Source organism: Zosterops lateralis (assembly GCF_965231275.1).
Source record: "Zosterops lateralis genome assembly, chromosome: 33".
Classification (NCBI taxonomy): Eukaryota; Metazoa; Chordata; class Aves; order Passeriformes; family Zosteropidae; genus Zosterops; species Zosterops lateralis.
The window spans coordinates 4,730,375-4,754,814 of NC_139793.1; the positions used below are offsets into that span (position 1 = coordinate 4,730,375).

General features: G+C 56.3%; 2 protein-coding genes and 2 long non-coding RNA genes across 4 annotated transcripts; 3 read left to right on the forward strand and 1 right to left on the reverse strand.

Annotated features, from left to right (window-relative positions):
• Positions 1-757: 757 nt before the first annotated feature.
• LOC310921363 (delta(14)-sterol reductase TM7SF2-like) lies at positions 758-4,686 on the forward strand. Its single transcript, XM_083881488.1, has 10 exons — positions 758-862; positions 1,115-1,293; positions 1,478-1,521; positions 1,671-1,921; positions 2,214-2,311; positions 2,753-2,866; positions 3,232-3,394; positions 3,588-3,668; positions 3,750-3,872; positions 4,377-4,686. Exons 1-10 carry the CDS (start codon positions 808-810, stop codon positions 4,529-4,531), a joined length of 1,263 nt encoding a protein of 420 aa, XP_083737614.1. The 5' UTR covers positions 758-807; the 3' UTR covers positions 4,532-4,686.
• A 244-nt stretch (positions 4,687-4,930) lies between these two features.
• Positions 4,931-6,879, reverse strand: ZNHIT2 (zinc finger HIT-type containing 2; the record flags this gene model as incomplete). The annotated part of the gene is made up of 1 exon (XM_083881489.1): positions 4,931-6,879. The coding sequence occupies one exon, from the start codon at positions 6,877-6,879 to the stop codon at positions 5,659-5,661; it is 1,221 nt and encodes a 406-aa protein (XP_083737615.1). The 3' UTR covers positions 4,931-5,658.
• A 6,926-nt stretch (positions 6,880-13,805) lies between these two features.
• Positions 13,806-15,939, forward strand: LOC310921305. The gene is made up of 4 exons (XR_014592110.1): positions 13,806-13,900; positions 14,008-14,102; positions 14,176-14,609; positions 15,755-15,939. It is a non-coding gene; the product is annotated as an uncharacterized lncRNA (long non-coding RNA).
• Positions 15,940-20,897: 4,958 nt separating this feature from the next.
• On the forward strand, positions 20,898-22,047 carry LOC310921284. The gene is made up of 3 exons (XR_014592106.1): positions 20,898-21,126; positions 21,289-21,456; positions 21,552-22,047. It is a non-coding gene; the product is annotated as an uncharacterized lncRNA (long non-coding RNA).
• The last annotated feature ends 2,393 nt before the right edge of the window (positions 22,048-24,440 follow it).

A 24,440-nucleotide genomic window follows, 5' to 3' on the forward strand; every position in this document is an offset into this window, starting at 1 on the left:
ACCCGGGGCCCCCCTGCGCCCCCCGACCCTCCCCACGACACCCGGACCCCCCAGCGACCCTTCTGTGACCCCCCCAATGTCCCCCAGCCCCTCGGGACCTCCCATCCCCCACTACCCAGTGTCCCCCCAGACCCCAAAACCCCCTTGGTGCCTCCACAGCCCTCCTGGGACCCCCAAAGCCCCCCATGAATCTACAGGACCCTCCCCACTCCCCTCACCCTGCTGCTCCCTGCCCTGCCCCTCTTCCCCCGCATTGTCCCCAGTGTCCCCCCACTGCCCCCAGTGTCCCCCCACTGCCCCCCTGACCCCCTTTCCCCCACTGCCCCCCCAGCTGTCGGAGCTCGAGGCCTGGGCCGCCTCCATGAACGCCCAGTTTGAGGAGGCCGAGAGGTTCCACCTCGTAGTGGAATGACCCCGAGACCCCCAGGAGACCCCCGGGACTCCCCGGGCTGGAGAGACGCTTGTGGGACCCTCGAGACCCCCGGGGTAGGACCCCCCGTGCAGCACAGCCCCCTGCCCCGTGAGAGGGAACCCCCCGTGCCAGGAGGGGCCTGCAGGACCGGGGCGCCCCCTCCCCGCGGTTTGTGTCGCCTCCCCCTCCCCGTTTGTCGCTCATTAAAGGACTTTGTGCTGTGGCCGATGGTGTCGCTACAAGGCACCGGAAAGGGGTCTCTGTCTCTTTAAGAGAGGGGCGGGGCAATGCCGCGGTGACGTCACACACAGGAGCGGGTCACGCCCCCCAGGGCGGAGCCCGGGCTTTCGGGACCCCCAAAATCCACTGGGCCCCCCCTGGGCCTCCCCCCACCCATGGAGCCCCCCCGAGCCCCTCCCCCCTCCGAGCTGGAATTTGGGGGGCCCTGGGGTGAGGGGGGGGCGGGGGCACAACTGGCCCCCTGTTTGGGGGGGGAGGGGAGGGGCTGGGGTCCCACCGGGAGCCCCCTTTGGGGGTTGGGGCGCACCCGGACCCTCGGACACCCCGCGGGGGGTGGGGGGAGTGACCCGTGTCCCTTTCTGGGGAGGGGGACACACCCTGACCCTTTTCCTTGGGTGGGGAGGGGTCCCTGAGTCCCGTTTTTTGGGGCTGGGGGCTCACCCGACCCCCGCCCCCCCCCAGGCGCGGGGGCTCTGACGCTGCTGCTGCCGCTGGGGCTGGTGGGGGTCGTGAGCGCCTGCGTGGGGGAGGGGGAGCGCTGGGGGACCCCCGCCCTGGCCCTGCCCACCCCCCCCACCCTGGCGCTCGTCCTGGCCTGGGTGGGCGCGCACGGGCTCGGGAACTGCTGGAGACCCCCGAGGGTGAGGGGGGACACGGGAGGGAGGGGGGGGCGGGACTGGGAGGGGGGGGGGGCACGGGGAGTGGGTCGAGGCTTTGGGGACCCGGTGGGGGGGGTGGTCGAGGGTTTCGGGGGAGGGGTCGAGGGGCATCAGGGGGGTCAAGACGGGGTCAAGGGGGGGCTCAGGGTGACTCCGCTGTCCCCAGAGCCCCGGTGACACCCCAGGACCCCTCCGGGACCTCGGCTGTGAGTGGGGGGGCCCTCGGGGGCTATTGGGGGGGGCGGGCAGGGGTCCCTGAGAGAGCCGGGTGGGGGTCCGGGCTCAGGGTCCCTTCGGAGGGATCGGGAGGGGTCGGGGGTCCTGGTGGGAGTGTGGGTAGGGGTCGGGGGGCGGCCCAGGGTGGGTCTCGGGGGGGTTTGGGCGCGGGCTGGGCGCGGGTCGGGGGTCCCGTCGGAGGGCGCAGCTCTCACTGCCGCTGGCTCAGGGCTGTTGGCGCTGGGGGGGGCCCTGGGGGGGGCGCTGGCCCTGGGGGTCCCCCTGCCCCCCCTGTGCCCCCTCCTCCCCCCCCTGGCGGCGGCCGCGTCCAGCGTCGCCTTCGGCCTCGGGCTCGTCCTGCTCGTGCGGCGGCGGCGGCGGGGGGGCGGCCACGGTGAGCGGGGGGGCTGAGGGGGGGGCGGCCACGGTGAGCGGGGGGGCTGGGGGGGGTGAGGGGGGTCCTGGGGTGGGGGTCGGGGGGGGGGTGGGGAGGGGGACACGGAGGGAGGGGGCTGGGGGGGTCTGCGAGTGTCAGGGGGGACTTGGGGAGGGGCCTGGGGGGCTCGGGGGGGTTGGCGCGCTGAGGGAGGGGCTGGGTGTGCCCGGGGGGCGGCACGGGGGGCTGGGAAGGGGCTGGGGGTATCTCCGGGGGTGCTGACGCCGTTCCCCCTTCCCCTCCCTCCCAGGACACCCCGTGTACGAATTCTTCGTGGGAGGGGAACTGGGGTCCCCGCTGGAGCCCCCCGAAAGTGTCCACTGGGAGCGGGTCGGGCTCTGCGCCTGGGTACGGGGGAACTGGGAGCGACTGGGAGGGACTGGGGGGCACTGGGTGAGACTGGGGCAGGGGGCGAGAAGGCACTTGGTGCCACTGGGAGGAACTGGGAGGGAGTGGGGGGGCAGGGGGGAACTGGCGGGGACTGGGAGAACTGGGGGAGACTGGAAGGGGCTGGGGGAAAGACTGGGTGGGCCGTGAGGGGAAGGGGAAGGCACCGGGAGGGGACTGGGGGAACAAATGGGGGACACCGGGGGGGCGCGGGGGGAATGGGAGGCTCGGGGGAGAGGAAAGGGGGGCAGCCGGGGTTACTGCGGCAAACTGGGAGGGACTGGGAGCACTGGGATAAGGGGCGGGCACAGGAGGTTAACGGGCTCTTCTCCCCCTTGTTCCCCCCCTTGTCCCCCCCTGTCCCCCGCCTTTACCCCCCCCCCGTCCCCAATGTCCCCCCAGCTGCTGGTGCTGGCGGCGGCTCTGGGGGAGCAGCAGCGGCTCTGGGGGTCCCCGTCGCTGCCCCTGGTGCTCGTGGTGGTCGCTCAGGGAGTCCCGGTGCTGCGGCGCCTCAGGGTGGGGGGCACGGGGGGGGTCGCACGTGGAGCTGCGCTGGGGACACGGGGGGGGTCACACGAGGGGGGGGGTCATGGGTGGGCACAGGGGGACATGGGGAGTGTCCGGGGGAGGGAGGGAGGGGACACCGCACGTGGGGGGGGTCGGGAGGGGAGAAACGTCATGGGGGGACCCGACGGGGAGGGGCCGCCCCAAGAGAGTGGGACCCCATGGAGGGGGCACGGCGGGAGGGGCACGGGGGATTCAGGGGGCTGCCGGGGGGCAGTGGGAGCATCTGCAGGGGCCCCATGGGGTTTTTGGGGTCCCCCCGGTGGGTGAGGTGTGGTTGGGGGGGTGGGGTATCTCACCTCTGCACATTTTCCCAGGAGCTGAGCGGGAAATCCCCCCCTGGCCCAGGGGGGTTCCTGGGGGTCTTCGGGGCTCTAGCCTGGGGCCCTTTTGGGGGGCCCCTCCCGGCGCTGCTGCTCCTGCAGAGGCCCCAAAACGAGCTGGGGGGAGCCAGGGGGGCCGCCTGTGGGGGGCTCTACGGTGGGCACCAGGGAACACCAGGGGGATTGGGGGGGCACTGGAGAGGATTTGGGGGTTAATGGGGGCGGTAGGGGTTATTTGGGGGAATGAGGTGCAGTGGGGCAGGTTTGGGGGGATCAGGGGGGACTTGGGGAGTGTCAGGAGCTCTGGGGGATTTGGGGGACCCTGACATCCCGCTCCCCTCCTTCCCCAGCCCTGGGGTTGTGGATCTTCCACGGCGCCACCACCCAGAGGAGCCTCTTCAGCCGTGACCCCCAAGACCCCCGAGTGGCCGGTGAGACCCCCAAGCCCCGGACACCCAAACCACCGAGGATCCTCAAATCTGGGACTCCACAAACTCCTGTTCCTCCCCCAGGTCTCCCCACAGTCCCCACTGCCACGGGACAAGTGCTGCTGGCAGGGGGCTGGTGGGGGCTCGTGCGACGTCCTGACGACCTTGGGGAGCTGCTGATGGCGTTGGGCTGGACCCTGCCCTGTGGTGAGACCCCCCCTCACCCTGCCAGAGCCCCCCTCCCAAACCCTGTGTCCCTCCCGAGCCCTCCCAGACACCTGGGACCCTCCCCAGAGACCTGAGCCCAACACCAAAACCCCTGCAGACACCTGGGGATTACCTGCCCTACTCCCCCCACCCAGCACCCCCTGCCCTTTGCACCTCCCCTGGCCCCCTCAAACCCCTGACTCTTTCTGACCCCCTTCCCAAACACCCCCTGTCCTGTCCCTGCCCTGTTGGGACCTTGCTGGGCGTCTCCCCCAAACCCCCCCAACCGCCCCCCTCACTTACCGGGGTGCCCCCCCAGCAGCCCCCACCCCAGCCCCTGTTTGCCCTGACCCCCGTGTCCCCCCAGGCCTGTCCCCAGCCCTGACCCCCGTGTCCCCCAGGCCTGTCCCCAGCCCTGACCCCCGTGTCCCTCAGGCCTGTCCCCAGCCCTGACCCCCGTGTCCCCCCAGGCCTGTCCCCAGCCCTGACCCCCGTGTCCCCCAGGCCTGTCCCCAGCCCTGCTGCTGCTCCTGGCGGGGGCCGTGCTCCGGGAGCTCCGAGCGGTCGTGGGGGAGCGGCGGCAGCGGCGGCGCTTTGGGGGGGCCTGGGCCGGGCTGTGCCAGCGCGTTCCCCACCGGCTGCTGCCCCTCATCTACTGAGGGCTCCTCCAGGACCCCCCCTGCAACCCCCAAGATCCACGGAGGGACCCCCTGGGATTCTCCCGGGATTCCCCACACTGACTGTGGAACTCTTAAGCCCCCCCTGCCCTGTACTGAGGCAGCTTTGGGACCCCCCACCCTTTACTGACACTCCCAGGACCTCTCAGATGAACTGACAGACACCCCTGGGACTCTCTCGAGTCTCCCCACATTTACTGAGAGTGGGGACCCCCTGTAACTGCTGAAGGGCCCCAGGGCCCCCTGGTCACAAGGGGTGCCACAGCCCCATTACTGTGTAATAAAGATTTTGGGTCTCCCCCTCTTTTCTGGCTTTGTTAATGCCCAAGTTCATTAGTGCCCCACTTCATTAACTAGTTTTCCCCTTCACTAATCAGTGCCTTCTTCATTAATAAATGCCCACATTCATCAGCATCCCTTTTAATAATTAGTGCCCCCTTCATTAATCAGCACCCACATTCCTCATTCAGTGCCCACCTCATTATTTAGCACAAGGAGCTTGTTTGGGGTCAGTTCATTCGCAGATGTTCTTTAGCCAGGTCAGTAAGAAGAAGGGTCTCTTCTGACTTGGTTTTCTCCAGGATCCAGTTACTCCCATCCCTTATTGCACAGCTTTCCAGGGGCCACTTTCAACCTGCTCTTCATTAGCCCAGACCCTTAATTAATTCAGGATCTCTCCTAATGGTATTTCACCAGTTGTTAGTCCCATCCATAGCGAGTCCCATTCCTTGCTGAGCATCAGTCATTCCTAGGACTGGTTTGTGGGATGTTCTTTAGTCCTGGCCCTGGTTCCGTGGGTCTTCCTTTATCTCCATCACTGATGAGCAGGTTTCTCTCCCGAATCCTCGGGTCTCGTTGATCCCTTCCATTAATGAGTGCTGTTCCTTAACGAGTGTCGTTCCTCGGGCTGGTTTGCTGCTCAGTCCCGCCCCATAACGGGCCAGATCTCCTCATCCCATCGCTCAGTGAGTCACTCCTGGCCCCGTTTCACTGGACGTCCCTTAGTCCTTAACGAGCGGCTTTCCCAGACCTGGTTCTCCGGCCGTCCATCAGTCCTGTCCTCACCCGGCGGATTCTCTCCCCGGGGAGTGTCCCCGGGCTGTCCCATCTCAGTCCAGCTCCTCGATCAGCCGCCGGCCCTGCCCTCCCTTGTCAACACCGACACGCGGGGGCGGCCGGGGACCCCCGAAATCCTCCTCAGCCCCTTCCCTGACCCCCCCGGGCCCGTCTGTGACCACCCAGGGCTCCCGATGCACCCGCCCCTCCCCGGACGGCGGCCGGGGGCCCCCCCAGACCTTCTCCAGCCCCTCCCTGATTTCGGCCACCGCCGCCTCCTCCGCGGCCGCCTCGGCGTGAACGGCCCGCGCCTCGGCGGCGAGCAGGGCGAGCTCCTGGGGGTTGTCCCGGCTCCAGCTCAGCAGGAACCCGACCTTCCTGCGGGCCTCGCGGAACCGGCCCCGCTCGGGGGGCGGCAGCGCCCTCGCCCCCGCCCTCAGCAGCCGCCACAGGTGCCACAAGGCCGCGGCCACGTCGGCGCCGGGGTCGCGGGTGTCGCGGCCCTCCAGCAGCTGCGCCACGGCCAGGAGCGCCCCGCTGTCGCCCAGGGGGCTCAGGGGCAGCCCCGCGGCCCGCGCGTCGCGCCGGGCGCTCAGCAGCGCCTGGGCCGTGCTGGAGAACGGGCGGCGGGCGCGGAGCGCGGCCGAGGCGGCGATGGCGGCGGCGGGGAGCTCGGGGAGCAGCGCCTCGTCCCCGCCGTGCAGGCTCAGCGCGAAGGCGTAGCCGAAGAGCACGTTGGGCAGCTGGAAGCGCACCAAGGGGGACGGGGGCGCGGCGCGGAGGGAGCTCAGCGGGGGCACCGAGGGCGGGACGGGCGGCGCGGGGCCGGGGCGGCCTCCACCGCCATCCTCATCCTCACCCTCCTCCTCCTCGGGCCCCGAGCCGGCCCCGAGCTCCTCCACCCGCCCCCGCCCGCGCCACCACCACGGCCGCCACGGCGGCAGCAGCGCCGCGGCCTCCCCGGAGCGCAGCAGCCGCCGGAACCCTTCGCGCTCGGCCTCGCTGAGCTGTTCCCACAGCCCGCGGCCTGCAGGCCGCGCCGGAGCCCCGGGCCCGCCCGGTTCGCGCAGCCCGGGCACCGCGGAGCTCCGCGGGGAATTCCGCTCCGCGCGCAACGCCTCAAGAACCTGATCGCGGTAAAAGGCCTCGGCGCAGGGCCCGTGGGCGCGGTAGCAGCGCAGCGAGCAGAGGCGGCGGTGGCAGCGCGGGCAGGTGTACGGCGCGGCCGCGGCGCTGCAGAGCCCGCATGGCGGGTCCCGCTCGGCCGCCGCCATCGCGGCCTGGACCCGCCCCCCGGCACCGATTAGCCAATGGCGGTCCGCGTTTCCCCGCCCCGGGAGTCGCTTTCCGCCAATCATCGCCGCTCCCCCACAACTTTAACATAGACGGTGACTCTAAGCCAGGACTGAACAAAACACCCACAACATTCAATGCCCTTCCAGAGCTCTGATCGTTTCCCCAAGCAATCCTGAGCTAGATGGAAATGTGCATCTCCCTACTCAAAGCAGCAAAGAACCCCCCGAGGAGAAGCTCAGCAATGTCCCTCAGCACTGCTGCCCAAGATCACCTACAGGGACTGAGATCACCAGGGAGCCTGAGGCTTCCCCACCCTCCAGAGCCGCACAGCAGCTGGGAATCCCCTGTCCCAGTCCAGCCTGGAGAGCCCCCCCAGAACTGGAGGGGGGGCGGGGGGCCGGGGGGATCGATTCCGGGGGGAAGCGGGGCCAGTGCTCAGGGCCGGGGGGATCGAGACCGGGAGGAACCGGGGCCGGTGCTCAGGGCCGGGGGATCGGGGCCGGGGGGATCGAGACCGGGGGGAACCGGTGCCGGAGGGATCCGGGTCGGTTCTGAGGGAGAGATGGAGCCCCGGGCCCTCAGCGCGAACCGGGGCGGGACCGGGGCGGTTCCCGGGGCCCGGTATCCAATCGGCGCTGCCGGTGCCTCAGCGAGCCCGCCAATCGCGGGCTGGGCGTGGCCGGGGCGGTTCCCGGGGCCCGGTGTCCAATCGGCGCTGCCAGTGCCTCAATGAGCCCGCCAATCGCGGGCCGGGCGGGGGTTCAAAAGGGTCCCGCAAGGCGTTGCTGCGTTAATAGCTCGGTGTGGAGCTCTCCGGTCGGTCTGTGTGGGTGTGTGGTGTCTCTGGGCTCTTTTACTGCGGTAAGAACCTTTTTGTTTATTTTTCTATAAGCTGTAGTGTGTGGGACTGTATTTAGGTATTTATTATGTGGTGGGTGGTAATAGCTGAGGTTCACTGGCTGTTGTATTGCGCATCGGTTGGAGTTTGCCGTAGAATCCCAAAACCTTTTCCTGTGAGTGGTTATGAGGCTGACGTTGTTTTAATTTAGCTTGTTTTGGGCCTTTTTTGGTGCTGATTTAGGGGGGGGGGGAGGGGGTTGTGTGTTCTTTGTCAATTTTCCTTTTACGGCTCAGGTGGGGGGTGTGTGGAGAATTTTGTTCCATCCTAGGAAACCTTTTTGAGAAGTTCTTCTGTAGGTCTGGTTATGCTGAGCCTTGGTGCTTTTGCAGGTGAGGGGGGGACACGTACTCTCGGGGTGTGTTGTTTGGGGAGCTATGGAAGTTTTCCTCCCTTTGTTTTGTCCCCCTTTATTATCTTGTGGTGTCTGGGCCTTGCTGGGGCTTGGTACTGAGAATATTAATTATAATAAGCCTCTAACTTAGAAGGAACGTGGCAGGAAAAAATAACCTCTTGAGGTTTGTGTTCTTGGCCAATTTATTAAGTGGTTGCAGTAATAAAACAACTGTCAAAGTTGTTGTGGAGTTTGTGAGAGCTACATGTTGGATGTAGAGACAGCTTTTGAGTTGTGTGAGTTATTTCTGCTAGCTCAAGCTTTATTTTTCAAAGTGTTTAAGTTGCTTCAGCCTTAGACAGGGCAATAGTGCCTAAGGGAGTGGGAGGCAGGGACAGTAGGGCTGGAAAAGGTGTGTGAGACCTCCCTTAGGTGTCCCCAGTCTGGGAAGGTGCTGAACATCAAATGGAACTCAGGACAGCCTGTGGTTTGTTAGGTTTGGGGTGGTAGTGTGTTTTGGGGGCTTTTGTCCCAGGGACAAAGAATGTTTAACTTTTCTTGCCTGGAGGAGCTTTTTTTTTCTTGTTTCAGCTTTGCTATGGAGGTTTTATACCCTGAACTTTGTGACCTGGGTCCAGTGTTTGGTGCTTCTGCCTGGCTCAGGAGTGTTTCCTATTGTAAATGGCTTTTTGATTTTTCAGGAGCTATGTTCAAAGACACACTAGAACTTCCTAGTATATGGAGTTTTCCTGTGGTTCTTCTTTCTGTTTGGTTTTATTTATGGAGCAAGCCTGGTTTTTGTGTCTATGCTCTGTAGCTCAGCGTATGCAGAAGGTGTATTGACCCCCACGCCAAGCAGTGCAAGTGCACAGAGGTTAATTGGATTAATTGTCTGAGGAATAACAGATGAAGTCTGTTCCAGTTTCTCTTGCCGCCCTGTGGGAACGTGGTGTTTTTGTGTACGTGGGGCTTTGGCCACACTTGGGGAGATGTAAAATCAGCACTTGGGTTGCTCTGATTATGTAGTGGGGAATGTGTGTCTGGAGTAGCCCCCCGTGGATAAACTGCCCTGGTTACCTGATGGGGAATGTGTGTCTGGAGCAGCCCCCCGTGAATAAACTGCTTTTTTATTGAAGATCTGCAGCAGTGCTGGGTTTGGCTGAAGGGTTTGTGAGAGCAGAGTAGGGAATGGACCCATCAGCTCCAGCAAGGTGAGGAGTGTCTGCTTCTGTTTCCAGGAGGCTGAACCCAAAGCCTGTTGCCTTAATGGACAGTATTAATTACACCTTTTTTTTTCTCTCGAGGTCCCTGGCAGGTGTTGGATAAGAACCGAAATGAGACTTGTTGGTCCCTGGCAGAGAGAGAAGCAGCAGGTGGAGTTGGGGGAGTTTCTGCGAGTCCCAGCTTGATGAGTCCCTGTTTGTGGGGCTTGTTTGGTGTTTGTCCCTTTGTCACCTCTTTGTTTCTCTTTATGGTGTTTTTGAGGCTGCTGTGAATAATGATTCTGTGAGTTTTAGATTGAGCTTCTGCTTAGCTTTCATTCCTACAGGAAAGATGGACAGGCACGTGACAACCTGCAGGAGGAGTTCCCAGAGCTGTTTCCATCAGGGCTGTCCTCTCTCTTTGTTCTGCTTTGTTTGGTAGGGGAGGGACTTGTTCGTTTGGGTTTGTCTTTGCAGTCCCTGGGGGCTGAGGTGGTTTAGGCTCAACCTGAAGGAGAATTCCCAATGGAGTTTTAGCAGGAGCTGCTATTGGGTGTCCCAGAGTGGTTTGTTTAGTGTTGGTTTCCTACAGTAAACAATGTGTGTAATTTTCTCCTAAGATTTTCCCAGGAAAATACAAAACACCGTCACTAAAGCCCTTCCCTTGCTTTATTGCTGGGAATGTTTTGTCCCGGCTTCCTCAGTAGCTGGGGACTCCAAGGCACCCTGTGCTGTGGTCTGGCATTGCCAGTTGTGGGGTTTCCTTTAGGAAAGCAGCTCCTTTAGGATGTGTTCCAGTTGGAATATTTCCTGGAGCTGGATGTGTGGGATGACAGTCTCAGTAGCTTTTCATGGTTTCCAGGCCCTTTCACCCAGTTCCATCCAGGCCATTTCAGAGTGTGGTGCAGAGCAGGATTGTAAATACAGTTCAGCCAGAACGGGTCCAGAGCTGCAGCATCAGAGGTGTAAATGCTTGGGCATCTGCAAGTTTGCCATAACTTGTGAAGTGCCAAGGCCTGAACAACAGGCCCTGAGCTCAAGTTGACCTGGAGATGGAGGTTTAAACCAAATGTTGTGTTTGTAGCCCCCGAGTAGTGAAATAGCCGGGATCATTAGTGTTCTGGACTAGGTCTGTGCTCATTAGTGTAACGTGGCTTGACCTTTGTGTTTAGAGGCCAGAAAGGACCCTGGGATCAGTCCTGTGGCCCTGTTGGGAGGTGTGGGGCCAAAAGCAGCTCCTGCATTGCTCCTGAAGCCCTGGCCAGGCTTTGGGCACAATCCAGGAGGAGGCTGAGCCCAGCTGTGCCCGCAGTGGGAGTTGTGTGAGCCTGTTTATTGCACGCAATTGTCCGACCTGGGCCCTGTCCCAGCCCAGCCCAAGCCTCTTTGCCTGCCGGTGGACGCACCCGCAGGAATTCCCAGTTCTGGGGGAGGCTCCAGGGCTGGGCTATGACAGGGGATTCCCAGCTGCTGTGCGGCTCTGGAGGGTGGGGAAGCCTCAGGGTCCCTGGTGATCTCAGTCCCTGTAGGTGATCTTGGGCAGCAGTGCTGAGGGGCATTGCTGAGCTTCTCCTTGGGGGGTTCTTTGCTGCTTTGAGTAGGGAGATGCACATTTCCATCTAGCTCAGGATTGCTTGGGCAAACAAACAGAGCTCTGGAAGGGCATTGAATGTTGTGGGGGTTTTGTTCTAGTCCTGCCTTACAATCACCTTCTGTCCTAAAGGAAACAAGCAGCACTTTTTGCCTCTGGGAGACTTCAGTTCCTTCCCTTCAAAGTGTTTGTAATGCCCTGTGGCTGATGTGCTGCTATCAACATGTACAAGGCTCCTGTCTTTGCAGTTTATTTCATTGTATTCCAGGTGGGATCAAATGTCCCTGCAGTGATTTGTGACCTGCTGAAGTGTTTTTAGACCTGCTGCTCTCACTCGGGGCTCGAGGTTCCCACCCGGAATGACACTGGAGGCTCCGGGGGACTCAGAGCCTGGTGGTTGTTCTGCCCTTCTGACTGTGAAGCCCCTTGGGTGAGTCAGAGACTGGGAGATCTGTGGCCTTTGCTTGTGCCAGGTAACAGCCACTAATGCATTCACTGACAGCTTCACCTGTGCTATTGCTTATCCTGAGCAATGAAGTGTTTTGTGATCCAATAAGTCTCTCCTCTTTCTGTCTGTATTTCTCACCATTTTCATCAGAAATTAATCTTTAGTTGTTGAAATTGGAATTTCTTTGGAGTCCATAGGGAAGAACGGGAAGTCATGGTCAGAACACTGAAGCACTTGGGAGAGGCAAAGTAGAGCTTTTATTTGTAAAGCTCTTTGAAGGAAAACATCAACCGAATTAGGTACCAGCCTCGAAAATACTTCAAGTTTTTCTTCTAATAATGACCTAATGGAAATAAAGGTAAGGATTTGGTGTGACTTGGAGGTGTAGGTTAGGAACTACAAACTGCACAAAATGCTCTCAGCCAGGTGGAAGAAATGATTGCTTTTTCTTCCATTCCCACCTTTGGGTCAGGTGAGTTTTCTGGGCAGTTTTTCAGCTTGAGTGGGAATGCGAGTTTCCCAGATGTGCTGAGATCTGCTGTGAGTGTTGGTAGCTCACGCTGCCTCCAAAATGACAAGCTGTTGTTTAAATATTTCATTTCTGTTTTCTTAGGGAAGAAATGCCCTGAAGTTGTTCTCATCTCTGGCCCTTGCGGGACGGGCTTGGATCTCTGCTCTGGCTGTTGTGGTGCGTAGGATGGTGGGTTTCCAGGGATGTAAACAGTGGTAATTCCAGCCTGGAGCACTGGTCTGGCTGTGCTGCAGAGGTGTAATGGCCTGCTGGGCTCCTCCTCTTCTTTTGTCCAGGTGCAGACCTGTCCTGCCCTCCCCAGCAGCCCTTCCTTCCTTGGGAAGCTGATCCATCCTGTGCTCAGTGGGGAGATCTTGGCTGATGCTGTGTTCTGCCTGCCTGGACTGGCAAAGGCTGCTGCTGTGGTTGGACCATTGTCGTGGCGATCCTGCAGACAGGTAACAATCCCCCTTCCCCTTGCAGGTGGGTCTGTGCTGCCCTGGGAGGCTCTGGTTTGCCTTGGCTTCCCAGAGAGCATCTCCCAGTGAGATGCTGAGGCCTGAACAACAGGCCTGAGCCTGAGGTGACTTCCCAGATGAACCTTGAGCATGATGCTGTTAATGCCATCCAGACACTTTAGTTAAAAGTAGGTGATCTAAGCACTAGTGTTAGGTGTTCTTATCGCCGAGCTGCCTGTTGTAGAGTCATTTGTGTCACTTGGTGTGGGGTGTATCCAGAAATCCTCCCTAGAGGTATTCCTGGGGACTTGTGAGGAGAATATTTTAGGCAAAACCCTCCCGGCTGTGGCCTGGGCTCTGGCCAAGCCCTGGCCCCAGCTGGCTGGGAAGTGGGCCATCAGAACCAGATGTTTCCTGCACAAAACGCTGAACAAGTCGTTTGGGCTTGTCAATTTGGGCCTCTGAAGCTGGACCCCTTTCTGGGCGCCCTGGAGATCCTGGCTACGGGTGGACGCACCGCGTAGGATTCCCCCTTGGCGGGAAGGGCTCTCCAGGTCCTGGCTGCAGAACGGGGCTCCCCAGCCACTGCAGGCTCTGGCTGATGGTGGGTGTTCAGGGAACTGGTGATGGAGCTCAGTCACTGTTCTCTCTCCCCTGCTCCTGTAGTAACGGTCAGATGCATTCCCATGCTTGTTTTGACTCATTGTTAAAGCCAAGTGAGTGATAAAGCTCATTGTTTTACCAAACGTGTCTTTTTACTGCTGTTTTGCCTCTGCATTAATAGTAAAATAAGACCATTCTTGTTGATGTCTGTGTCCATTCTCCTGCTGTTGTGGACTGGCAAAACACTCGGTCACCGCCCAGGGCGGTGCCAGGAGAGATCCCAGGGCAGCCCCCGAGTCTCCACTTGCTCCTTTTCCCTGCTGAGCTCCTCGGGGTGAGTGCAGTGAGCCCTGAGGATGGAGAAGGGCTTGGAAAGAGGCGAAAAGACTTGGAGAAACCATTTTCCAGGAGGATGTGAGTCTCTGGAAGTTTATCCACTATCAGGTGCTTTTGTCCATCTCATGTGTTTTCTCTTTTTAATGGTTGTTTAAGTTCTAGGATGCTGAGTTCAAAATGAAAAAGGCATTTTCTAGGGTATGGCATAATTTTTGAGGGGTTGTTGTTGTTTGTTTTGTAGAAAAAAAATAATTTTCTTTTCATGTTTTGTCCTTCAGGACACCCTGCAAAGAAAAGAAGCTCCATTGACCCTCCCACACCGAGCAGTGCAAGTACCTGGCAGTGAAATGGATCAGTTGTTGTTGTTGGAGCAGATTAAACCTGTTGCTACACTGTGGGGGTTTGTTGTTCCTGTGCACTTGGGGGGCTTTGGCCATGCTTGGGAAGATGTAAAATAAGCCCTGGGGCTGCTCTGGACACCCCAAGGGATGAGAAATGTATGTTTGGAGGAGCCCCCTGTGGATAAACTGCTGTTGTGTTGCAGATCTGCAGCAGTGCTGGGTTTGGCTGAAGGTTTGTGAGAGCAGAGCAGAGAATGGACCCATCAGCTCCAGCAGGGTGAGAGGAGTGCCTGCTTCTGCTTCCAGAAGCTTTTGCCTTCTGGTAAGTTTAATGCCTGTGGCTGTGATTAGCATTTCTAATGGTGTCTTCTTTTATCTCTGAAGGTCACTGGCCAGCATGGAACAAGAACTCATGACCCAGAACTCACTGGTGCCCTGGCAGAGAGGGAAGCAGCAAATGGTGTTGAGAGAATTTCTGGGTATGTGTGAGATCCTGGCATTCTTGACAGCTTAAGAAATTATCTGAAGAGAAAAATATCCTTCTTTTTGCAGGAGAATCTGTTGTGGAACATACGACCAAGATGTGATGTGACTTCTTGAAACCTCAAAATAAGGTGATATTGATGGTTTTAGATAGAAGCAAAGTATCTGCAAACCCTTGGTAGAAGCCTGTGAAAGGTGAGTGAGGGGCTGCAGGCATGAGCAGGAAAACATCTGGGGCTGTGATTTGATTTCACGAGGGGTTATGGGTTCCTGTCTCCAATGTCCATATGTCAGTGGAGCTGGATCCTCACGCCCCAGTGGAGGGGCAGGGTTGTCCTGTGTTCCTGGCTTTTTAGTGGCTGGAGTTTTGCCCAAGGAAGAGTATCCTGGGTTTGCTGCCGTGTTCAGCCACCACTGAGCTGTCTGGTGCCTCCTTCCAGGAGCAGCAGGAGCCTGGAGTTCTGTCCCTGGGATTGCCTTGCTGTCGAGGACAAGGGCTAAAGGTGAGTGGCAGCCCTGGGGGAGCTCTGGGAGTCAGGAGTGCCTGGCCTCTTATCTCCTGGTGCTGCTCAGGTGTGTGCTCAGGTGTTCACTTGAGGGTTTTTTTGATGGCCTTTGACTTTGTGGATGGAATAAAAAGGGTCCTTTCCCATCCCTGCCTCCTGTAATTCCAGGATCAGCCATTACTCTTTCCTGGCAGGCTAATTAGCCTCAGGAGTTGGCAGGAGAAGTGCTGCCTGAAATGTGGTTTGACTTGAGATGGGAATAAGCTTTCTGTAGGGGCTCAAACAGCTTGGGACTTATTGAAGCACTGAGGTCTGAGCAAGAGTCCTGAGCCAAAGCTGACCTCTGGGTGAAACTTCAAGACCGCTGTTGTGTGTGTATCCCCTCAGCAGTGAAATAGCCGGGATCATTAGTGTTCTGGACTAGGTCTGTGCTCATTAGTGTAAGGTGGCTTGACCTGTCCATGTTCAGAGGCCAGACAGGGCCCTGAGATCAGTCCTGTGGCCCTGTTGGGAGGTGCAGGGCCAAAGGCAGCTCCTGCATTGCTCCTGAAGCCCTGGCCAGGCTTTGGGCACAATCCAGGAGGAGGCTGAGCCCAGCTGTGCCCGCAGTGGGAGTTGTGTGAGCCTGTTTATTGCACACAATTGTCCGACCTGGGCCCTGTCCCAGCCCAGCCCAAGCCTCTTTGCCTGCCGGTGGACGCACCCGCAGGAATTCCCAGTTCTGGGGGGGAAAAGTTGAGGCTTTGTTATGTTAGTAAGAGAAAATAGGTTTTGATTTTGTGTATAGCGATGGGGTTGGTGTATATGGTGTACTAGTGTTGACTAAGAATTTGAAATTCTGTGGTTTTGATGTGTTAGGTTAATGAATTTATATAGGTCAAAACACATGGGTTTTCTGCTTCTCCTTTGGTTAGAGGCAGGTCTTTTAGTTGGGGGGTTCTGGGTGTATATTTTGGAGGTTTCCTGAGGAGAATGGAGAGGGGGTTATTTTTATTATATTTGGAAAATGGACTACGAGTAATAATGTTGGCTTTTTTTGCTGGATTGTTGTTTGTGTTTTCTAAAATGGATATATTTGTGTGCTCAGGGCAGTGGTGTTTCTGGTGCAACTCTGAGCATCCCTTATTGTTTGTGTGTTTCAGGTGGTCACTTGTCTCACACTGAGATCCTCTCACCCAACAGCCCTGCTGAGATCATCCGTGGATGTTTGGTTTTCTTTATGGCACCTGACTGAGACAGCAGGAATTTCCCAGAGGCAGAGACAGCCTTCCTTGGCCCCTGATGTGGATTCTCATCCCTGAACATCCCAGAGATAAGTGAAGAGCTAAAAGCCACAGAGGGGATGAAAGTGGGGTGTGGGGTCAGGGGTTCCTGGGAGGGATTTTTGGGTCAGGTTTGGAGATGGGGATGTCCAAGCTGTGACCCCTTTAGGGCACATAGAGAGAAGGTCTCACAGTGCTGAGGTGTGCAGGGCAGAGCAGCCCCAGGGCACGTCGTGTCACTTGTCTGTTGTGCACTCTGTGTCTGTTGTGTGTCCTGTGTGGTGTGTCCTTTTCCTCAGCCCTTTGAGGGGCCTGTTGGAAATGCCAGAATTCATTCTTAACATCTCCCTTTTCCTGGTGCTGATACCAGGCCAGGCATCAAACTCTTGACTCAGGAGCTCAGACACACATCAGAATCCATCTCTCTTCACAAGTGTCCAGGCTGATGCCTCTCCAGGTCTTGTTCTGAGCTGTATCCACAGCTGTGCACTGCTGTGATCCATTCTGGCAGATTAGGTCTTCTAAAAGTGCACAGCCGAGTGGAGGATTCTGACCGTAGGATTCTCAGGCATCCATCTCTGCGTTTCTTGGGATCAGTGATCCTGTTGGCATCTTCTTCCTGCAGGGTTCTCTGAGCCTGGTCAGCTCCCCATCGGTCTTACCTCGGTCATCTCACTGCGAGTTCTCTCGGTCCTCAGGGTCATTCTTCTTGCTGAGATATTTCTGTCCCTGTTGTGTCCCCCCTTTTGTCCTGTCCTGTGTCACGGGGGTTGGTGTGTTTGGCCTGGAGCTGCTCTGCCTTGTTGCTCAGTCTGGGTGTGGGGGGAATGGGACAAGTCCTGGGGAGTTGAAATTTGTCATGTGGGGTGTAGTTGGACTGTAGAGGGTATTCCTGGATTGACACCAAGTGTCTGGAGAGGTCAGGTTTCCCTGCAGCACTTTGACTCTTGTCCTGACTTTCTTTCAGATGCAGATGGATTAAATCCACCCTCTTGTTTCCCCCCAGTACGTGGGAGGTTCGCTCTCAGCATGGAAGAGGTTGAGAAATGACCTCCCTGTCTGCTGGACGTCTGGATAGAAGTGAGAGCGCAGTTAGCCAAAATCCTCTGTATTTTCTGCTAAATTAATAAACCTGAACTGAGAAAGCTGTGAACAGTGTGGTGCCTTTTTTTTTCCTTTCAGGTCTCATTCTACCCGTGCACAGTATTACCAGCACTAACTTGATGTTTCAGAGGCAGAGATAAAACAATATAGACATTTTATTTTGTAGCTCTTTGAACCTCCTTGTTTATTAGCCAAGAAATCCAAAACAACCCCCCCCCTCCCCAAAAGCACACAGAAAGAGAAAATATGCCCATATTATTTTAATAAAGATTTAATATTTATCTCTTAGAAAACCAGGTTCATTCAATTCTAATTAACTGTGGTTCTGATGTGTTAAGTCAATGAATTAATATAGTTTAAAATATCTGTAGAAACGTCAAGAAGTAATTATGAATTGAAAAAAAATACAAAGAGAGAAATAAGAAAAATATAAGTAACAAAAATAGAACTATAAAATATGAAAGGAAATAGCAATACGTACACTATTGATACACTATATTATTACTTGTTCCATTTATTATAATATGAAAAATATACTTAATACAATGTACATGATATTATAGATAAATTTGTAATGGTTATTAGATATTTCTCAAAAAAAAATAGAAGAAATTTTGAAATACAGCCTAAACTGAAGGCTTTTTTGGATTCGGCTTGGTTGAGGGCGGGGTTCTCGTACTTGTTGTGGTTGGGGGTCTTTTGGGGCATTTATTTTCGGGGATGTTTGGAAGGGGAATTTTGTCCACGTTCTTTTTTGCCTCCGCTCCTTGCGGCAGCGCTGCCACCGTTTGTACACAGAGCGGTACTGCAGCTCCCCCCCCGAGCCGATCTGTAAGGCAATGCTGCCATCCTGTGGATAAAGAACGGTACTGCAGCTCCCCCCGAACCGATCTGTAAGGCAATGCTGCCATCCTGTGGATAAAGATCGGTATTGCAACTCTCCCCCGAGCCGATCTGTAAGGCAATGCTGCCATCCTGTGGATAAAGATCGGTACTGCAACTCTCCCCCGCGCCCGTCCCGAGAGCTGTGCGGCAGTGCTGCCATCCTGTGGACATACAGCGGTACTGCAACTCTTCCCCGTGTCGTCCCCGAGGTGCGCAGCAGCCCCGGGCTGTGAGCTCACGGGCAGTGTTGCCGCCCGAGCGCCGCAAGATCACGGCCAAAAAGGCGGGAAAAATGTGCAAGGACCCCGGACACGTGGCAGACGGCTGCCTGCGCGCGACCTGGACCACGGAACCGCCCGGGAGCGATTTTTTTCCGCGGCGTACGCAGGTACGCGGACACGGGATGGGGGCTGAGCGGCGCCACGGCAGTGTTTGGGCAGTCGATGTAGTCAGGCGCCTGTACGAACAGCCGAGGGGGACATTTGGGGGGGGTGCCACAACAAAGATGGCGACGCGGCTCGCGGCGCTTGACCTTCTAAAGATGGCGGCGAAAAGGGCGGGAAAGAGAGAGGACCGCATAGTTGTCTAGTTGACTGCCTGCACAAAACCCCGACCACGGCGCCGCCCGGAGACAATTTTTTGTAGCGTTTCGAGGTGTAGGGACACGGGCTATGGGTTGAACCGTGCCGCAGCTGGGTTCAGGTTAGTCGTTTTAGTCAGGCGCCTGTGTTAGACACCGATGGGGGCCTTAAGTGTGCCACAAAAAAGATGGCGGCTCGACCGGAGTTGGCTTCAGCCACAACTAAGATGGCGGCGGGGGAGGGGCGAAAGTGACGTAATGCTCGCTGCATCCGAAAATAGCCGGGGGGTGACGTAAATGATCGAGAGTTGCCGAACAGCCGAGAATTGCCGACGGCTGACGGAAATCGTCGAGTGTAGCCGAACAGCCGAAAAGAGCCGATGACTGACGGAAATCGCCGAGGGTTGCCGAACAGCCGAGAATTGCCGACTGCTGACGGAAATCGCCGAGTTTAGCCGAACAGCCGAAAAGAGCCGACGACTGACGGAAATCGCCGAGTTTCCCCGAACAGCCGAGAATAGCCGAAGTTTGACGAAAATGACCGAGTGTTGCCGAACAGCCGAGAATAGCCGACGGCTGACGGAAACTGCCGAGTTTCCCCGAACAGCCGAGAATAGCCGACGGCTGACGGAAATCGCCGAGTTTCCCCGAACAGCCGAGCCCAGCCGGGTTTCCCCGAACGTCGCCGCCCTCAGCCGAACCGAACGAGCCGGGGGCAGTTCCTGGGCGGCCCCGGCCGGTGTCCGCCCTCACTGCCGCTTCCTCGGCGGGCCGTTCAAGGCGGAGTCGGGGCCGCTGCCGATCCCCCGGCGGGCGGGCGGGCGGGACACGCTGGCGCTGTACCCAGAGTTGGAGCACTCGCTGTCGGCGCTGGAGCCGAGCCCGGGGGGCTCCCGGGAAAGGCGGCAGGGGAAGCCGGTAAAACGCCCGGAATCGCTCGTGTGGCCCCGGGAGCCCCTGGAACATTGATTTGGGGGGGGGTCTGTGCCAGCCGCTTATGCCCAATGGAGAGGGATTTCTCACAAGGACACGCAGTGATGGACAAGGGGAACGGCTTCATCAGGATGAAGGGAGGCCGAAACGACACGGAAAGAACTCCACAACTAATCCGAGTTGTTAGAGCGGTTTGCATTTATTGACGTGGGGAATAATTTTATCAAAGACACGCATACCCCCCCAGGGGATTTGTCCCCTTTCTTATTTTCAGAGGTTTTACATATTCATGATATCTTACAGACTTTCTTCATACATATTTATTTTTGATCTTGCTTATTTTCGTTTGGTATGGTAATTACTCTATACTTTTCTGGGCACGCTCAGTTTTTAGTGGTGGTGGTCTCCAGGCTGTGGTGGGGGTCTTTTTTTATTTATTTTTTCACCTTTATCTTTCTCATGTGTGCTTTGGCTTTTTTGGCACAATTTTAAGAGAACATATTATTTTGGAGTCTGTGTTCTTTTCCTTATTTGTGCTCTTAATGCTGTTATTCTGTTGTTTAGGTTAGTTCTTCTAGTTCATTGTCTGATTATGCAGAAGGTTTCATATTTGTAATGTTTAAATATATGCAAAAAAGTAATAAGCACAATGTTACTAAATGCTATCTTATATATTTTAAAATAGTACTTGGAATATATTCTAATATACTGTATATGCTCTTTAATTTACTATAAAGGATTAGTTGTGATTTTTCAATTTATGCCTCAGAGGCCGGTTTAGATTAAATATCAGGAAGGAATTGTTCCCTGTGAGGGCGGCGGGGCCCTGGCACAGGTTCCCCAGAGAAGCTGTGGCTGCCCCTGGATCTGGTGGAAGGTGTCCGTGCCCTGGCTGGGGCTGGAATGGGATGAGCTTTCCCTTCCACAATTCAGTGATTCTGGTGGTCTTGCTGAGCTCAGTCAGCCTGAGGAGCTGTTGCAATTTCAGGCTGAAAGGTGAGTGCTCATAATTTACACAGTGTAAAACAAGAATGAACGCTTAAAAAAATTCTACTGCATGATTTTTTTAATATAAAAAGCAAGGGGAGAGATGCTTCCTTTTATTTTCTTCTGATTCAATTGTATTTCTCACTTACAGCACCGTAGAAACCCTGTTCTGCTCTGACTGCTGAAGGACACTGCAGCATCTCCAGGTGCACCTGAAGGGATCTCGACACCGAGAGAGATTTGTTCTGTTTCCGCATTGACTCTGTTGAAAGGTGAACACAGAATGTCCATGGGTCACCCTGCCAGCTCCACTTGGCTCAGCAGGCATCGCAGGGAGGGCCCTCCTGTCATCTCTCTGGTGAGTCTGGAGGTGAGTTTTTCTGCTGCTCTGGGGCTGTGCTGGGACCCCTCAAATTCCAGTCAAAGGTGCTGGGCACTGCTGGGCCTTGGGGACACCACTGAGAGGCGGCTGCTTTGGTTCTTAATACCTGGAAATCCATGGATTGCTGGGTGATTTCCATAGGTTCTCCTATTTTGTAGGAGCTGCAGGGTGAGGTCAGTATTCTGAGGGAGGCCCTGGCAAAGCTGCTGAGGGCAAGGAACACGGAGCATCCGGGGGCTTCTCCCACCTGAGTTTCTCCTGGAGCGTGCTGCGTGTCATGCTGGATGTTTAACCTGGCTTTGGGGTGTTCTCCTGCAGTCCCAGCTCCAACTGCTGCCCCTGAGCCGAGGCCTTGCTGTGTCCCAGCACTAAACCCAGCAGGTGGGTCCTGCTTTTCCAGCCCTTTAATCCCACGGGCAATCCCAGATTCCCGGAGCTCCCCTGGGCACAGCCTGGACTCGCTCCCTGGGAGCTGCACTTCAGTCTGCCTGAACCAAGGACCTCCTGTTTGAAACTTTATTCCTGCTGTTTTTCCTCTTGCAGGTAGTTGGCAAAAAAGGAGAGAGCCAGTAGGAAGTGGAGGCACTGGAAGGCCTTATCCCAGTTCAAGGTTCCCACTTTTCTCTCTGACTCCTGGAGAAATGCCTGATCAAAACCAGAGACTGTCCATTTGATTTCCTGCCCTTTACAGTAAATCGTTGCTTTCAGCTGGTTTGTGTTCCTGGTGTCCTCCTCCTCCTCCTCCTCCTCCATGGATTTGTAAATGGAATTCCTGACTTTTGCTGAGTTGAATTTTGTTATTCCAGCAATTGTGGCTCTTTGGTTCCACTGAAACTTCCCAACTCTGCTGGGAGTTTCATCTGTCAAATACAAGTAAGATTGGAGTTTCTTTGGGTTGTTACTCCCACAAACTAGAGATCCTTCTGGAATAGGAGTAAATTGGCATGTTTAACTCCCTCTTCCCTGGAAAATCAGAGCAGAGGAAGCAGATTTGAAATCATCATTCCACAGACTTCCTGGCTGTTCCAAAAGTTTTCCATGTTAGAAATTTCTGGGCTTGTTTTCTGGGCAAGCTGGGAGTTGGATATTATTCCTTCCTTTTATTTGATGTTTTTCCTCTCTCTGATTTTAGTAAGGCTATTTTTTTTTTCCTATTTTCTATCCTAATTGGAATTTTGCTAATTCTTAGGGGACATTTCCAAGGAAATTTCCCCAATTAAGGTTGGTAAATCAGGAATGTGTCAGCACCATATCCACAGAATTCTGGGAATTCCCAGGAAAACTTGTAAAGTGTTTAATTGCCTTGATTCATCTCGTTTTCAAGTTCAATTCAGTGTGTTTTTAATTACTTAAGTTCCATTAAAACTTAAATCCCGGCCTAGTTGCTGTTCCTTGGACACAATGAGGTGGTTCTTTCCTGCCTTGGCACATGTGGATGTTCATCCCAATTGAGCTTCCTGCTAAAACAGAATTTGTTTCCAAGCAAAACTGGGAATTTTCTAGAAAACCTTTTTTTCCTGGAGGCACTGGGTTTGTTTTCCCTATCCCTGCCTAATCAAGAAAACTCCTGGGGCCTGTGTTAGGAAGTGGCATGAGGGGAGGGCTGTGTTTATTTAATTTCGTATTTTATTTTACTTATTGTTTATTTTATTTTTAACTTTTTGATTTTTGTATTTTATGTTAAATATTGTATTGTGGTTAATGTTTTAATTTTTTTTTTGTTTTGTCTTTTTAAAATGCTTTTGGTTTATTTCTTTAATTTTTATATTTTTAGTCTATTATTTATTTTTAAAATTTTTAAATTTTTCTTTATTACTATTTAAAATCTTAATGACTTTTATTTTTTAAAAAATTTATGGATATTATTTCAGTTTTTACGTTCATGTTATTTATTTTGTATTTTTAAATTTTTAAATTATATTTTAAATTTATTTTAGATTTTATTTATTTTCTTTTTTTACTTTTTTATTAACTTTTGAGGGTTTTTTAAAATTTTTATTTTGTTTTATTTTATTTTATAATTTTTTTTTTCATGTTTTCATTGTTCCTTTTTTTTTTCCTTACTCTTTTTTCCCCCGAGTATGTGGACGTTTGGTCCCGTCCCCATCCCGGGCAGGGCGGAGCGTGGGGCGGAGCGTGGGGCGGAGCGTGGGGGCGGAGCGTGGGGGCGGAGCGTGGGGCGGAGCGTGGGGCGGAGCGTGGGGCGGAGCGTGGGGCGGAGCCGGGGGCGGAGCGTGGGGCGGAGCCGGGGGCGGAGCCGGGGGCGGAGCGTGGGGCGGAGCGTGGGGCGGAGCGTGGGGCGGAGCCGGGGGCGGAGCGTGGGGCGGAGCCGGGGGCGGAGCCGGGGGCGGAGCCGGGGGCGGAGCCGGGGGCGGAGCCGGGGGCGGAGCGTGGGGCGGAGCCGGGGGCGGAGCGTGGGGCGGAGCGTGGGGCGGAGCGTGGGGCGGAGCGTGGGGCGGAGCCGGGGGCGGAGCCGGGGGGCGGAGCCGGGGGCGGAGCGTGGGGCGGAGCCGGGGGCGGAGCGTGGGGCGGAGCCGGGGGCGGAGCGTGGGGCGGAGCGTGGGGCGGAGCGTGGGGCGGAGCGTGGGGCGGAGCGTGGGGCGGAGCGGGGGGCGGAGCGGGGGGCGGAGCCGGGGGCGGAGCCGGGGGCGGAGCCGGGGGCGGAGCCGGGGGCGGAGCCGGGGGCGGAGCCGGGGGCGGAGCCGGGGGCGGAGCCGGGGGCGGAGCCGGGGGCGGAGCCGGGGGCGGAGCCGGGGGCGGAGCCGGGGGCGGAGCCGGGGAGTTCACGGGGAGGGCCGGTCAGTGCCGGCGTTCTCGGTGTTTGGGTTTTGTCTGGGCTTGTCAGCCAAGTCATAAACAAGCCAACTCGGCTCCTGAGCTCTCCAATGAATGTTTAAAACGCTTCCACAGAAGGACAAGTCAGGAGTGATTCCAAAGGAATATTTGTAAATGAAGGGTAACGATTTCTGGGGAATTTCCTTAGGAATTATGAACCTCAGGCATATGGATTTTCGGGGGTGGAATCCCCGTTTCAGCCTCGGGCACCTGCAGGAGAAGAGGGGTCCTTATCCACAGCAAGGGAAGCCCGGTGCCCCATCGTGTCAGGTGCAGACCATGAACCGTCCCGGGAACGAACAGCAAGTCCCCTCTGCCTCACCCTCGGAGTGGCAGCAGCTGCAGGTGAGAGATGGCACAGGATGGGGAGGGGAGAGAGCAGCCCCGGGTGTGAGCTGTGAACAGTGAGGGGGGACAGAGCAGGCACGGGTGGAGCTGTGATGGATAATGATGGGGCGGTTCCAGGTGAAGAGGGCAGCCCCAGCTCATTCTGGTATCCAGCCGTGGGGAGTGAGGAGCTCACGCTGAGGTCCTGGCTGTGGTTCATGGGGAGCACGTGGGTTTGGAGCGTTACTTGGGAGGCGATGGGGATCAAACCTTTACACTGAGCAACAGCACAAGGTAAACCAGTGTGGGTTTATAGGGGGGGACTTTTTTTTCCTTTTCAGCTTCATCTTAATAAACCCTCCCCGGTGCTCCCAGAAGAAAAAGGAGTTATGGAGACAAAAGGGCTTCAAATTGATTGAAGAAACTCCTTTTTTTCTGTTGTTATCTGTGTTTAAAGTGGAGGGATTTTCTTTTCATCTGGAATTTTAATGAATGGTGGCACTTCTGTGTGGCTTTTATTCAATATTATGTTC